Source organism: Dermochelys coriacea, chromosome 7, assembly GCF_009764565.3.
Source record: "Dermochelys coriacea isolate rDerCor1 chromosome 7, rDerCor1.pri.v4, whole genome shotgun sequence".
NCBI lineage: Eukaryota > Metazoa > Chordata > Testudines > Dermochelyidae > Dermochelys > Dermochelys coriacea.
The window spans coordinates 11,285,220-11,299,190 of record NC_050074.1 but is presented as its reverse complement, the minus strand read 5'-3'; the positions used below and the strand labels follow the sequence as shown (position 1 = coordinate 11,299,190).

Genomic DNA, 13,971 nt, shown 5'->3' with positions numbered 1-13,971 from the left:
CACATTCTCTTTGGACTGGACATAGAAGGGGACACGTAATGTATCTGGCGAGTGGGTTACCGTTTTAAACAGGAAAATAACTCAGGGCCTCCTGCTTCAAAAAATAGGACCCTATCACTTGGGTTAAAAAGTGAATTTGACCCTGATTCTGGATTGCAGTGAAAATGGATAGGAGGTCATGGGGATGCAAAGGCTGATATATGCTACCTTTGTGTCCTCTGAATTTCTGGAGTTGTTAGTTAGAGCAGCTCCAGCGGCAGCTCTAACTTACACTGTGCTGCCACTGAGCTGGCCACAGCCAGCATGCAATGCCAACTGCTCCCTATAACTCCTTGCCACATCCTGCCTCTCCACTTTTCCATTAGCCCCATGCCAGCAGGAAGTCTCCCTGACACAGAACCGGCACTTGGAGTTTACGGATGAGGTCATGCTCAGGGTCTTTGTGTTATGTATAGTAGTATTAAGGCTGATATCCTTGAGCAGGTAACAGCTAAAACAGAACATGATCTCTCTCTCTCTCTCTCTCTCTCTCTCTCATGCATTCAACCCACGTGCTCACATGCGCACACGCACGCACACACTCTTGAACAAGTCTGTCATTCTATCTACCTAGACACACTAGGAAGTACATTACACATACATCCTCCATTGTTTAAATTCCACTTTAAAAAAGTAATTTGAAGTTTGAAAACATGATCCCAAAGCCAATAAAGGACATGATCCATACTTTCCTGTGTCTAGTGCTAAAAACATATTTAATACATTATATTAGAGTTCTTTTTAAAAAAATCTAAAAAAGTGACATAGAAGATCAGTTCAGCCAGTTGCCATAAGAGCCTATTTTCATAGACTATGAGGGTTGGAAGGGACCTCAGGAGGTCATCTAGTCCAACCCCCTGCTCAAAGCAGGACCAATCCCCAATTTTTGCCCCAGATCCCTAAAGGGCCCATTTAGGATTGAACTCACAACCCTGGGTTTAGCAGGCCAATGTTCAAACCACTGAGCTTCAGCATGATTCAGGGTTCCATATCTTCTCTGGGGAAAGGAAACAGATAAAGACTGCAAGAAGAAATAAAGCTACTAAAATATCCATTGATGGTCAAAATGTTTTTATAATTGAAACTACTAAGGACTACAAAGTCCAGAGAAACTAAATCAATGACTTGGAAACAAACTCAGATTAAGGAATGTTTAATTAGTGGGGGCCACCAAGGGCGTTAAGACAGGAGAAGTCAAAATCTTGTGTTTCTAACTGGTTTCTGAAGGTACTAGGGATGAACAATTGTGATTTTCCTCTATAGTGCACTGTGGCACCTTCTATTCTGATCTCAGAAAAAACATCCAAACACCACTTACATCATTCTTGTAGACTGAGAGATTCTGCAAACCAGAAGCCTGAAGATGATCATGTGAATCTAAGTGACTATTTCAGGGATCCAATACTTTATCTAGATTACAGCAATTTAACTACTGGCCCATCTCCTTTCCAGTTGCAGAGGTGTTTTGTAATGCTGTGATGTTATTTGCTCATATGCTCTGGCTTTCCAGCAGGTGGAGTATTTATAATATTTTTAAGAAAAAGGGCATTTCTCTGTAGAAGAATGTGTTTCTTTCTTTTTAAAGCCACTACCAGCAGAGGTTAAATAAGCCTCTTTTTTCCCCTTTAGGAAAGAAATTCATGATGCATTTCAATGGGGGTCTTCATACACCAACATTTAAAAATGTGGATAATTATTTTGAACTGAAAACCAAGACAGTGTCCCTCCTTCACAACAACTAGGGCTTTTACACACTCTGCTATTCTTTAAAAAATGTTGTCCAATATCTTTGCTTTTTAGCCTCAGCTTTTCTACTTTTAATGTTTTCTTTGAGGTTCTTTGTCTATTTTCTCTTTAAACCTCACATTTCTAATCTATGGATTGATTAGTTAGGACCCGTCCTTGCAAAGAGCCATTCACATATATAATCTTATTCACCTTCACCTGTTGACTTCAGTGGGACTACTTAAGTGAGTGGAAGTTCCTTATATGAATGATACTCTGATTATCCATTTTCTGAAGGTTTTTCACCCCTGAATAAAAATTTCAGTTCTCAAAAAATCCAGATCTTTTAAATTAATTTAAATCTTAATCTCACATTCTATTTGCGTGACCCTTACTCTGCATTATTTCATTCTCTTTTCCCCACAGTTGCTTTTTCTTGCTGTATGTTTGCTTTTATTTCCTTACAAGCCCTACTCATATTTCTAGCTCTTATGTGGCATCTGCTTCCCAGAGCCTGACCCTGCAGTACAATTATAAATAGTACGTGGCCATCTCTACAATGTGAGTGGTGGTACCTATTACTTCAGGATATCACAAAGGTGTATCTAAGGTTAGAAAAAAATTGAAGAACACAATGCAAACACAAAAGAGGGCAGAGTTAAGGTTACACAGGCAACTTTAACTTTCCCATTTCCTGACTTTTGAGTGCTTCACTTTGTAACCACGTTGTTGGTTTTTTTTTATGTAGTTGCTTTGTAATGGAGTAATGATGGTACTTTTCACGCCCACCTGCTGCCCAAAGAACATTGCAGACAGCTCCCAGGCGCCCATGGGAGGGAGGGAAGGAGGGTTGGTTTCAGGGGAAGGTGGGTCCCAGGATTTGTATTTATGGCTTCCACTTCTTCCCTTAAGCAGCCACCCCTGGGGCTGAAACAGGCCAAGTCCTGATGCTGGGCTAGGACACAAGCCCCCGAGGACAGCCCTGCAGAATGGGACCAGAGAAATCCCCAGTTGGGGGACGTCCTTAGTCAGAACCACCAAGCCAGCGAGGCCACTGTGGCCCCTGGGGCTGGGGCAGGAAGAGAACCCAGGCGTCCGGGCTGTATGTGAAGGGGCGGGGGGAAGGGCAGCCTTCCCCTCAGCAGGGTCACCATGAAGCCGGAGGACAGATGAGCTGGGCGGCCCCAGCAAGGCCCACGTGGGCGGGCTGTGTTTTCAGCACGGGCGGCGCCGAGCAGCAGCACAGTAAGCAGGGGCGGGGCACCCTCGGAGGCGGGGCTGCCCAGCCCCTCCGCGGGGGGGGGGTCTCCACGTGCCCCGCCCCTTCCCGCGCTCCGGGGCCTGTGTCCCCGCCCCCGCCCGGCGCCATGTGTGTCCGGGTCACGCGCGAGCCGCGCGCAGCTTGGTCCGCGTGCGAGTGAGGAGGCGGCGCCGCAGTAAGTGGCGGCGCTGGGAGGGCGGCCGGGGTCCGAAGCGCGCTTCCGCCGCTGCCGGGAACTGCCTGGCCGCGCGGACTTGCCGGTCCTCACTCCCCCCGCACAGACCCCGACCCCGACCCCGACCCCTCCCCGGCAGAGCGACCGACCGACCGACCGACCCCCACCCCCGCGGGGAGACAGAGCGACAGACCCTCACCCCCCACCCCCGGCAGAGCGACAGACCGACAGACCCTCACCCCCCACCCCCGCGGGGAGACAGAGCGATAGACGGACCCCCGGCAGAGCGACAGACAGACGGACCCCCACCCCCCGGCAGAGCGACAGACAGACAGACAGACCCTCACCCCCCCACCCCCGCGGGGAGACAGAGCGACAGACGGACCCCCACCCCCCGGCAGAGCGACAGACAGACAGACCCCCAGCCCCCGGCAGAGCGACAGACAGACCCTCACCCCCCCACCCCCGTGGGGAGACAGAGCGACAGACGGACCCTTCCCCCCCGGCAGAGCGACAGACGGACAGACCCCCAGCCCCCGGCAGAGCGACAGACAGACAGACAGACCCTCACCCCCCCACCCCCGCGGGGAGACAGAGCGACAGACGGACCCCTCCCCTCTCCCAGGCAGTGCGACGGACAGACAGACCCCCCCCACCCCCGGCAGAGAGACAGACAGACAGACTCTCACCCCCCCACCCCCGCGGGGAGACAGAGCGACCGACAGACCTCTTCCCCCTCCCAGACAGTGCAACAGACAGACAGACCCCCCCCACCCCCGCGGGGAGACAGAGCGACAGACGGACCCCCACCCCCCGGCAGAGCGACAGACAGACAGATCCCTCCTACCCCCGGCAGAGAGACAGACAGACAGACCCTCACCCCCCAACCCCGCGGGGAGACAGAGCGACCGACAGACCCCTCCCCCTTCCAGGCAGTGCGACAGACAGACAGACAAACCCACATCCTCACCCCTGTGGGGAGACAGAGCGACAGACGGACCCCTTCCGCCCACGGCAACGACAGACCCTCGCCCCCCCCACCCCTGCAGGGAGAGAGCAACAGACAGACCCCTCCCCCCCCCGGCAGCGCTACAGACCCTCACCCCCCCACCCAAGGGGGGAGACAGAGTGACAGACAGATAGACCCTCATTTCCCCTACTGCGGGGAGACAGAGAGACCGATAGCCCCCCCCGTCAGAGCGACCGAGCAACCTTCATTTCCCCCTTCCCTGCAGGGAGACCCAGACCGACAGACAGCCCCCCACCACAGGCAGAGTGACTGACAGACAGACCCTCATTCCCCCCCTTCAGACAGACAGACTGACTCTCGCCACCCCCCCCCCCCCGCGAGCAGGTTAGACCAACTCGGCACCCCCCGCGGGGCCCAGACCCCTGCCCTCCAACGTCTTCCCCCACATGCCAGCCCCTCGGCCCCTGCAGCCAGAGCCGGCCCCTTCTACACCACGGAGAGGGACCCTGGAAACGTGGGCTAGGTGTTCTTGAAGGGTTGGGGGGAGCGAGGGGGAGATCATGCTACCCACCCCCTGCTTGTGTGGGTCCCGCTGGTTTGGTTGGCAGTGTGATTTTTGCATCCACGGAAGGGTGGGTTGTACTGTTTCAACTGTGGGATATAGTTGAAGCAGTCCAACTTCTCAGTGTAAACAAGCCCTAAGTTTTATTTATTTATTTATTTATATATACACTTACATTTTATAGCGCTCTAACTTGCTGGCTCAGGGGGTGTGAAAAATCACTCCTCTTAGTGCTTTAAAGCGCTAGTGTAGACAGGCTCCGAGTGCTGGGAGCTATTCCCCTTGTGGAGGTGGATTACCAGGAGCACTGGGAGAGCTCTCTCCCAGTGCTCGCGTGCGACCACACTCGCACTTCAAAGTGCTGTTGAGGGAGCATTCCCACAACAGTGCTTTGAAGTTTCCAGTGTAGCCATGCCCCCGATTAAACTGGCTCTTTGAATTAACAGTCAGGAAACTGAATAACCATGTCATAATATTAAGGGCATGAAATAAAAAATCCCCATCATTTCTGTGTCTAAACCCCACACAATGATCAGGTATTTCACCATATTGCACTAGAATGGCAGTGGTGTGGCACAAAGGGAGTTGAATCACTTTGGGACAATTGAAACTTGATTGGACAAAGCATAGGATGATAAATCCACTGTAAGGTTTCATAGTAGCAGCCGTGTTAGTCTGTATCTGCAAAAAGGAGGACTTGTGGCACCTTAGAGACTAACAAATTTATTTGAGCATAAGCTTTCATGAGCTACAGCTCACTTCATCGGATTCACTCTCTACACTGCCACTTTTTTTTTTTGCCGATCCACTGTAGAGGACAATCCTGAATTTGTGGGGAATGAACTAGATGACCTAATGGCTCTTTATCTCTCCCTTAGATAATGTACCCTTCAGAATCGTACTATATGGTGTTTAAAGTGTTGCAAAGAGAAAAAGTGAAATATCTAGCAAGTATTCAGATCCATGGTATTTTCTTAGTTTCAAAAGCAGTAGTATCTGTGGGCATGCCTTCACTAGCAACAGCAGCACTTTAACATGGTTGTGTAGTCACAGCACTTCCCAGCGCTACAAAAAACCCACCTCCACAAGGGGAGTAGCTACCAGGGCTGGGAGCATGACTCCCAGCAGTGGTGCACTGTCTACACTGCCACTTTACAGCACTGAAACTTGCAGTGCTCAGGTGGATGGGGGTGGGGGGGTTCATACCCCTGAGCAAGCAAGTTGCAGCACTGTAAAGTGGCAATGTAAACAAGGCCTGTGCTTCCATTCCCACCCAATGGCCCTGTTAGCTGTGTGATCTATTAAGTAGCTTAGGTAGCATTGTGTTAATGCAGTGCATTATGGCCTTAAAGAAGACGGTATAGTAATAAGAACATGAGTATGTTTAATAAAGACTATTGTGAAAATATTATTTTCCATGCGGAATAGCTCTTTTCCAAATTATAATTCTTTTGTTTTTAAAGGATTTATTTTTAAATCCACCAAAAAGGCATCCAGGATAGTTTATAAATTTCCTTTTAAAAAACAAACCAGTTCTTAGGGTTTTTTTTTTTCTTCTAAAGAAAATTATCTCTAGCTGATCAAAAGAATATTTGTGGAGCCCTCTAATAGCCAAACCAATTTTTTGCCTGGTAGGATGGAATTAATTTTTGTTGATTAATTAAAATATCCCCTGAAAATCTGGGTTTATAAAGGGAATAGTGATGCATCTGTAGTAATAAGATCCATAGCTGTAATTCACAGAAGGCACAGATTATGGAAAGAGAGGCAAAGGTAATTTTAAATTGCTCTTTGGTCACACTGATTCTGGACCAGCTGTGGGACACTAATTTACAGCAGCCTTATGCAGGCTGGGTTCTGCTGCAGCCTAGATTCTTGTTTAGTACTATGGATTCTCTTCTGACACCCCAAGAATGCTCCATATGCCTGGCACTGTTAGGGAAGCAGCGTAACGCTGCATATAGCAGTCAAGCATTGAGGGAATTCTTCCCTGGAGGTTGCAGTTCCTTTTTTGCCCCCAGATGTGATTTTTTTTTTTTTTTTTTAAAGTAGATGTTGACCAGTTAAACATTACTGGTCAACTAAAACTGTATAGGCCCTGATCTTGCAAACACTTTACAGACATTGAGCTCAGTGAAACTGCTTGCGGAAATAAATCTTTGCAGGACTGCAGACTGAGTTTCAAGAAATTCAGAAGTGACTTCAGTGTACTCCGACCACAAACTATGATTTGAACATAATTACATTTTTACTTTGAGAGCATGCTAAAATACATCATATGATTAATGTATGAAAAGAGCACTTGTAATGCATGATATGAAATGAGTGTTTCAGAATTTTTTTAAGAAAAGTTCTTAGTATTCTATGAATGAATGTGTGCTTTAGAAACAATACTTTTTTTTGTTTTATATTTTATGGTCTCTGAAACAATGTAGTCATAAAATGAAAAATGGACACAAGGAAGTTTGGGGAAGAATTAAAAGATGGACATTTGTCTGTGGGATGTTAACCAACTTTCCATATCTGTTGTAATAGAAAAAAGACATTAAAAGGAAATACTCAACTAAAATGAATTTCTGATACAGCATAGCGTATTGTACTTTTGATTAAACATAATGGTGGTGCCCTGCGACTGCTATATCACAATAAATGTAAATCTGCTATTTATGGATTGACAGACCTACAATGCAGAATATATTAGTGCAAAACCCAAAAGATAGGATAAAGGACCTTATTTTGTCTTTCTTGAGCAGGGGTGAGCAAACTACGGCCTGTGGGCCGGATCTGGCCTGTCAGGGCTTTGGATCCGGCCTGTGGGATTGTCACCCCTGTGGCGCCGTGGTGCTCAGGCAGGCTCCCTGCCTGCCCTTGACCCTCACCACTCCCAGAAGCGGCTGGCATCACATCCCTGCGGCCCCTGGGGGATGAGGAGTCAGAGGGCTCCGCATGCTGCCCTCGCCTGCAGGCTCTGCCCCCGCAGCTCCCATTGGCCAGGAACAGGGAACTGTGGCCAATGGGAGCTTTGGGGGAGGTACCCGCAGGCGAGGGCAGGGACGTGGTGCCGGCCACTTTTGGGAGCGGTGCGGGGGCAGGATAGGCAGGGAGCCTGCCTTAGCCCTGCTGCACGCTGCTGCCACCCCGAAGCCACTCAAGGTAAGCGGTGCCAGGCCGGAGCCTGCACCCTGAGCCCCTCCTGCACCTTGCACCCAACCCCCTGCCCTGAGTCCCCTGCCACACCCGAACCCCTCCTGTACCTTAACCCCCTGCCCTGAGCCCCCAACCCACTGCCCTGAGCCCCCTGCCGTACCACACACCTCTCCTGCACCCCTGTCCTGAGCTCCTTCCCACACTCCGCACCTCCTCCTGCACCCCAGCTCCATGCCCTGAGTCCCCTTGTACACTCCGTACCCCTTCTGCGCCCCAACCCCTTGCCCTGAGCCTCTTTCTGCACCCAGCACTCTCTCTCACACCCCGCACTTCCTCCCGCACCCCAATCCCTTGCCCCAGCCCTACATTCATGGCCCTGCATGCAATTTCCCCAACCAAATGTGGCCCTCGGGCCAAAAAGTTTGCCCACCCCTGTTCTTGAGGGTTTGTGCTTTAATATATCATAAATCTGACTCATATTTTTCAGCCTGTTTTCTGTAATATTGGATTTCAACACTTCAGAGTCTACTGTCCTCTACATGTGCAATAAGGTGTTAATATCTTCATTGCTCAGCAAAATTTTAGGTTGTGAAATTGTGAGTAATTTGATACTGTGATTCTTTGTCATATTCAAAGCATATTTTTAACTGATTTTTTTAAATAATTCCTTTTTCTGCTTTAGTATACTTTCCGTCATATGGACTATTCTCTTCCAAATTTTATTTAATTCAGTTAATTAAATTTACAAATCTAATATTTAGCAACTGGGAAATTATAATCTGCTTTTTAACATCAGGAATGAATGCAGTGTTTGAACATCAGGAGTATTGTTAGTGTTGCAGGAAGCCAAAAAATTGGTTGATATGTGTTTAGTTGCTCCATGTCAAACTTTTCATTATTTGTTATGAAGATATTTACGTAAAAGCCATTTATTAAATTCATGACTATCTAAATTATTCCGTATAGAGGTTACACTTACTGAGACTTTTCCTGCCTTTATGATTTTAATCATTGTTAGGAGTCCATTACTGTGATGTGCTATTGCAATGGAGCCAAAACACATCAGGTTACGAGACTGATCTTTTTTGCAACTGCTATAGCAGAGCTCAGGTTTTAAGAACTCTGAAATCAAAAAGGGGCAAGCTAACACTCACTCATATGTGCAATGGTAAGGCAGTCCCATGAACCATATCAATTCCATCTTCTACCTCTTTCACCTTTCCTATCATATTCCTAAATATTTTATAAAGATTCTTCTGGGGAAAAAAGTGTGTACATGGGAGAAGGGAATTGAATAATAATGGATTAAATTGGACACACCATGATCAATATACTCCCTATAGGAATCAATTTTCAAATATTGTGTATGGAATTCTATCCAATTCTGATTACGATGACTAGTCGTAGGCATTAGTAAATTGGTCATGTACCACCAACGTCTCATGTAATGGATCATACTTCTACCAGGTTTAACAGGTTTTAATTATGATGTTAGTAGGACTCAGGATTTCTTTTGCATTGTAGAAGTGTAAAAAACCCCCAAACCAAGAGCAACAAATAGCTGGAATGTTTTTTGGAATATTTTTGTTTTGTTTAATTGCTAAAATTAAAAACTCTTTTGTTTCTCCATTGACATGATTATTAGAGGTAGTTAATTAACCAAACCGTAGCACTATCAGCTCTGGGCTTTACATACTGAATATGCTTGGCACTTTAAAATGCTTCAGGAGTTTATCTTCATTTAGTTGGTTTGATTAAAGAGCTATAATTAGGATCCAAAGAGATTGTTTTACAATTCTTGACAATGAAAATGTAAACAGTTCTTTTGTTCAGAGATGTTCTGGTCATGAGTATATAGAAGATATCACATTCTCCTCCAAGCTTAAATCCTGTTGCAGAGAGTGTATTTATTTTTGTAGTTCTCTTCTTTTATGAACTCAATCTTTTTTTTCTTTTTTCCCCTTTTTTCAATAGGGATTTTACAGGGAGTGTGGTTACCTGTTCAGCTGCATTCATCATGATAACTCCAGCATTTGAACTGAGCCAGGATCCAGATTTTCTTACTATAATAATCAATGTACCTTATGCCAAAGTTTCTGAGTTTGATGTATATTTTGAAGGAAAGGATTTTAAATTTTATGCTAAGCCTTACTTTCTCAGGCAAGTAATGTAGGGATTTTAAAACCTTGAACTTCATAAAATAAAAACCTTGAAAAGAGAATGAACTTTATTTCTGTGTCTTACAGAACATTCTACTGCTGCAGTTCCTATATAGTGTGGTCTGCAGAGAACTGGGCTGGTCACATGGTGCTAGTTCTCTTCTTGTTTCCAGCTGCCAAATCACATTAAAAAAAGCTAAAGTATGTTAAATACGCTCCTGATATTACTTGTCATGTTGGATAAGTAATGCAATCATGAATGATCTAGAAGATCCATGAAACAATTTCAATATTAAGAGGTCATCCGCACTTAAAAAGTTTGACAACCCTTCGCCTATAGTATCTTGTATTTTTAACAACTCTTCTTTCGGGAACTTCAAGCATCAAGGCACCAGCTCTCATCTCTTGTACATGTTCGTTTACCATAAGTGGGGTTGAGTAGGTGGGTGGACAATAGTATATCGGTTAGTCTAAAATAACAGAAAGATTTTCCTATCTTGTCATTCTGGGTCAACTTTCTTCATTCCTTGAAATGGCAAAATCCTTTACCTGTTCCACATAGTGCCAAGGATGTCTTTGTAATGATGCTGATCCTATCCTGGCTGGGAAAACAGGAATATCAAATTCTGTCTCAAATGCTGATCTCTTTCATTTCTACATGGGGGGTAAACTTTCGAAGTAGTGCACAGGGATTTAGCTGCATGACTTCCATTAACATCGATGAGAGTCATGTAGTTAAATCTCCTGTACTGCTTATGGAATGTGCCATATAGTTTTACTGGTCGAGCCATTAGTCTGGATGATAAATCAGGCGTTTGATAAGACATGTCACTTTTGTTCATAGGCTAACTCTTCCTGGAAGAATTGTGGAAGATGGAAGAGAAAAAGCATCTTATAATGTGGACAAAGGTATTAGTTAATAACGTTATTCTTTTTTATTATTAAAAACACAACACATGAGCTCTACTAATGTACCTTCTGCTGCATTGTAATTACACAGAACTTTTAATTTACTTGCAGCAAAGTATGTTTAACTGGGAATCCTCATGGTTTTGGTTGTGTTTTAAAATCTGTAGTTCAGAGTGGTTTATTTTATATACATTTACCATATAAATACAAATGGGTTATGCTAGCTAAAAATAAGGAAGGTAATGACATTTCCATGTTCTGTTCTTATCTGGCATGAAGAGCTAGCCCCGGGTGTTCATCTACTGAAAGGACATGGAGGGCTTGTCTACACTACCGTGTGGGATCGATCTAAGATACACAACTTCAGCTACGTGAATAGCATAGCTGAAGTTGACGTACATCTAGAACCACTTATTGCGGTGTCTTCACTGCGGTAAGTCGACAGCTGACGCTCTCCTGTCAACTCTGTTTGCGCTCCTCGTTCTGGTGGAGTACCAGAGTCGATAAATCGACCCCCACTGGATCGATCGCTGCCCGCCGATCCGGTGGGTAGTGTAGCCAAGCCCTAAGTGACCAACCACAAATGAGAGTTGCTCTCATAATAGAACTTTCTGAATTGCAGGCTGAATTCTTCATGGATACAGATCATAACATTCCTGTTAAAGCAAAGTCTATGTATATTATTTCTTCCAATATGACATGAATGATATAAGTCACTGAACCAAGATCACTAGCCCATTCAGCCAGCAAGAAATATAAGAATGGATAAGTTTCAGTAACTAGTAAAAGAGCAAATCTCAAGACAGACTTCTGGCTAGTCTTATGAAAGAAATCAATGGAAATATACACATCAGCCCACCAAAAGTAATGTATTGCTGTAGAGACAGGACTAGTAAAGTTTTTGTTGAGCTCCAAAAAGAAATTCTAATTTATGTTGAAGCAGCAATAGTAGAAATACCAGCAAATAAGAATATTGTATATGACATCTGCATTATCTTTCATATGGTGATGTCAAAACATGGAAGTAGACACACATTTTCAGGCCTCATGGTAAATAATATATACACAAATTGCTCAAGATTTACTAAATTTAATGCCTGGATCTTGTAATCAGATCTGTGCTGAGCTCTGTGCATTGCCTGTTGATTGCCGTGGGACTTTGTGCAGATGTAAGTACAATATCTGCATATGTGAAAGTGACTGCAGCATTGGGGCTTAAAATTGTAAAGTATCTGGTTCAACAATTTATTCAATTAAAAAATAAAGCCCCATAAGAATATGTTTTGTAACCAAGACCTTGGCTTATTAAGATACAGTCTGCTGCCTCCAAAGGCATGTTTATACACCTGAAATAAAATATGAATCAGAATATTAAATGTGTCTTTCTTTAATCTTATGGTTGATTATTTGAGGGGAAAAAGTTTTAAAAATAAAAAAGTACTTATTTTATCTTTGTTATATGAGCTGTGTCAAGACATCACCATAAATGATAGTTATGCATTTTTGTGTACCTTTTGAAAAATAATTTAATTTTCCAATTTCTGTGAAATTTATACAGTCAGGTTAACTCTAAAAAATGCATAGAGATGGACACATAGGAAAATTTTAGTTGCATGCATGAAATACACCCAAATAGCTTCCCAAACATTTAGCTTCAATAAGAAGAAATAATTGTACATTTTTTTACAGTTTATCTTTTAAATTGTTAAACATCTGAATCAAATTTTAACTTCTCTTTCAAGGCATTTTTACAGTTCGACTGCCTAAGGAGACTCCTGGTCAGTATTTTGATGGGTTGGACATGCTGACGGCTCTGTTAGCACAGAAGAAATCTAGATCAGCTAAACCATTAGTGGAAGAGATAGGTATGATTACTGACACTGGTAAATACAACATATTTTAAAAGTTTAACTTGTATAGTTGATTTTTTTGTTTGAGTTTGTAAGGTGAATTTATAAGCAAGAAAACTTCCCTTGTGTGAAGTGCATTACACATTTATATGGTTTGAGAAAGTGTTTTGTAAGAGTTATATTTGCATCTCAAAATATATAACACTTACTAATCCTTTGTTCCCCTGTAGTATTTGTATGATCTATAGAGTTTGAGATTCTGCTGCTGCCTTTGTGCTAAGGTATCTGGTCTTTTAGCCTAAGTAATAGTAGCTCATTAGATCTAGTGGTCTCAGGTACAACCCCTGCAAAAGACCTAAGAATGCTGTTACATATAGAAGAAGGCTTGAATAAATGTGGTTAATTGTGTGATTGTCTTCTTACCAAATAATTAGCAATATCTCTTTCCTTGTGTGTGTGTGATGGGTTTTTTTTTAATATATTGAGTTGTGATCTTGGGGGTGAAATCCTGGCCTTATTGAAGTCAATGTGAGGTTTGGTATTGACTTCAGTGGGGCCACAGTTTCGCTCTTGGTATATATCTGATTTGTCTCTGAGTCTCCATTATCGCATGTAGGAATGTGGGGCCCTGATCGTGCATGGAGCATTAACATGAGGGTCTCTATGAAACATTGCTTAATAGTACAGAATGTGGCTCACTGATTATCTGAGCATTCTGAGTGGTCTTAAGGTGAAATCCAAGGTAGGGCACAATGCAGTACCCATCATCAGGGTGATAGAAGCAAGCATAACTGATGAGGCTTGCATCCAAAATAAAGTCATTGTCTTTTTGCCAAGTATGTGTAAAAACAGCTCTTAGAACAAATGCCATGTGGCTATTGAGAGGCAAGAATGAACTATCGTGAACCGTCAAATTCTAAGCTTGAGTAACAAATGCTGGGGAATACAACCTTCAGTCAAAAAGCTGATATAACCTGACATTCCTTCCAGTTGCCTCCTCCAGTCTCTGCTCATTATCTTAGTCTTCTGTGGATCGAGTCTCTTCAGGCTAGTTCTCATCCAAGTTTTGCTCTCTGTTTGGCACTGGAAAGGGTTCTCAGTCATGCTGACTAAGATAAAATGAAGTTTTAGATGTAGGTGTCATACAATCACTCACACATGTAGGTATCCTACA

At 44.0% G+C, this 13,971-nt stretch overlaps 1 protein-coding gene across 1 annotated transcript in view; it reads left to right on the top strand.

The window, feature by feature from the left end:
- The first annotated feature begins 3,125 nt into the window (after positions 1-3,125).
- SHQ1 (SHQ1, H/ACA ribonucleoprotein assembly factor) overlaps positions 3,126-13,971 on the top strand; it is a 102,347-nt gene continuing 91,501 nt past the window's right edge. The window contains exons 1-4 of the mRNA XM_038411600.2: positions 3,126-3,200; positions 9,854-10,039; positions 10,883-10,947; positions 12,690-12,812. Coding sequence (XP_038267528.1) covers positions 9,897-10,039; positions 10,883-10,947; positions 12,690-12,812 — 331 coding nt within the window. The 5' untranslated portion in view covers positions 3,126-3,200; positions 9,854-9,896. The remainder of the gene's footprint in view (positions 3,201-9,853; positions 10,040-10,882; positions 10,948-12,689; positions 12,813-13,971) is intronic.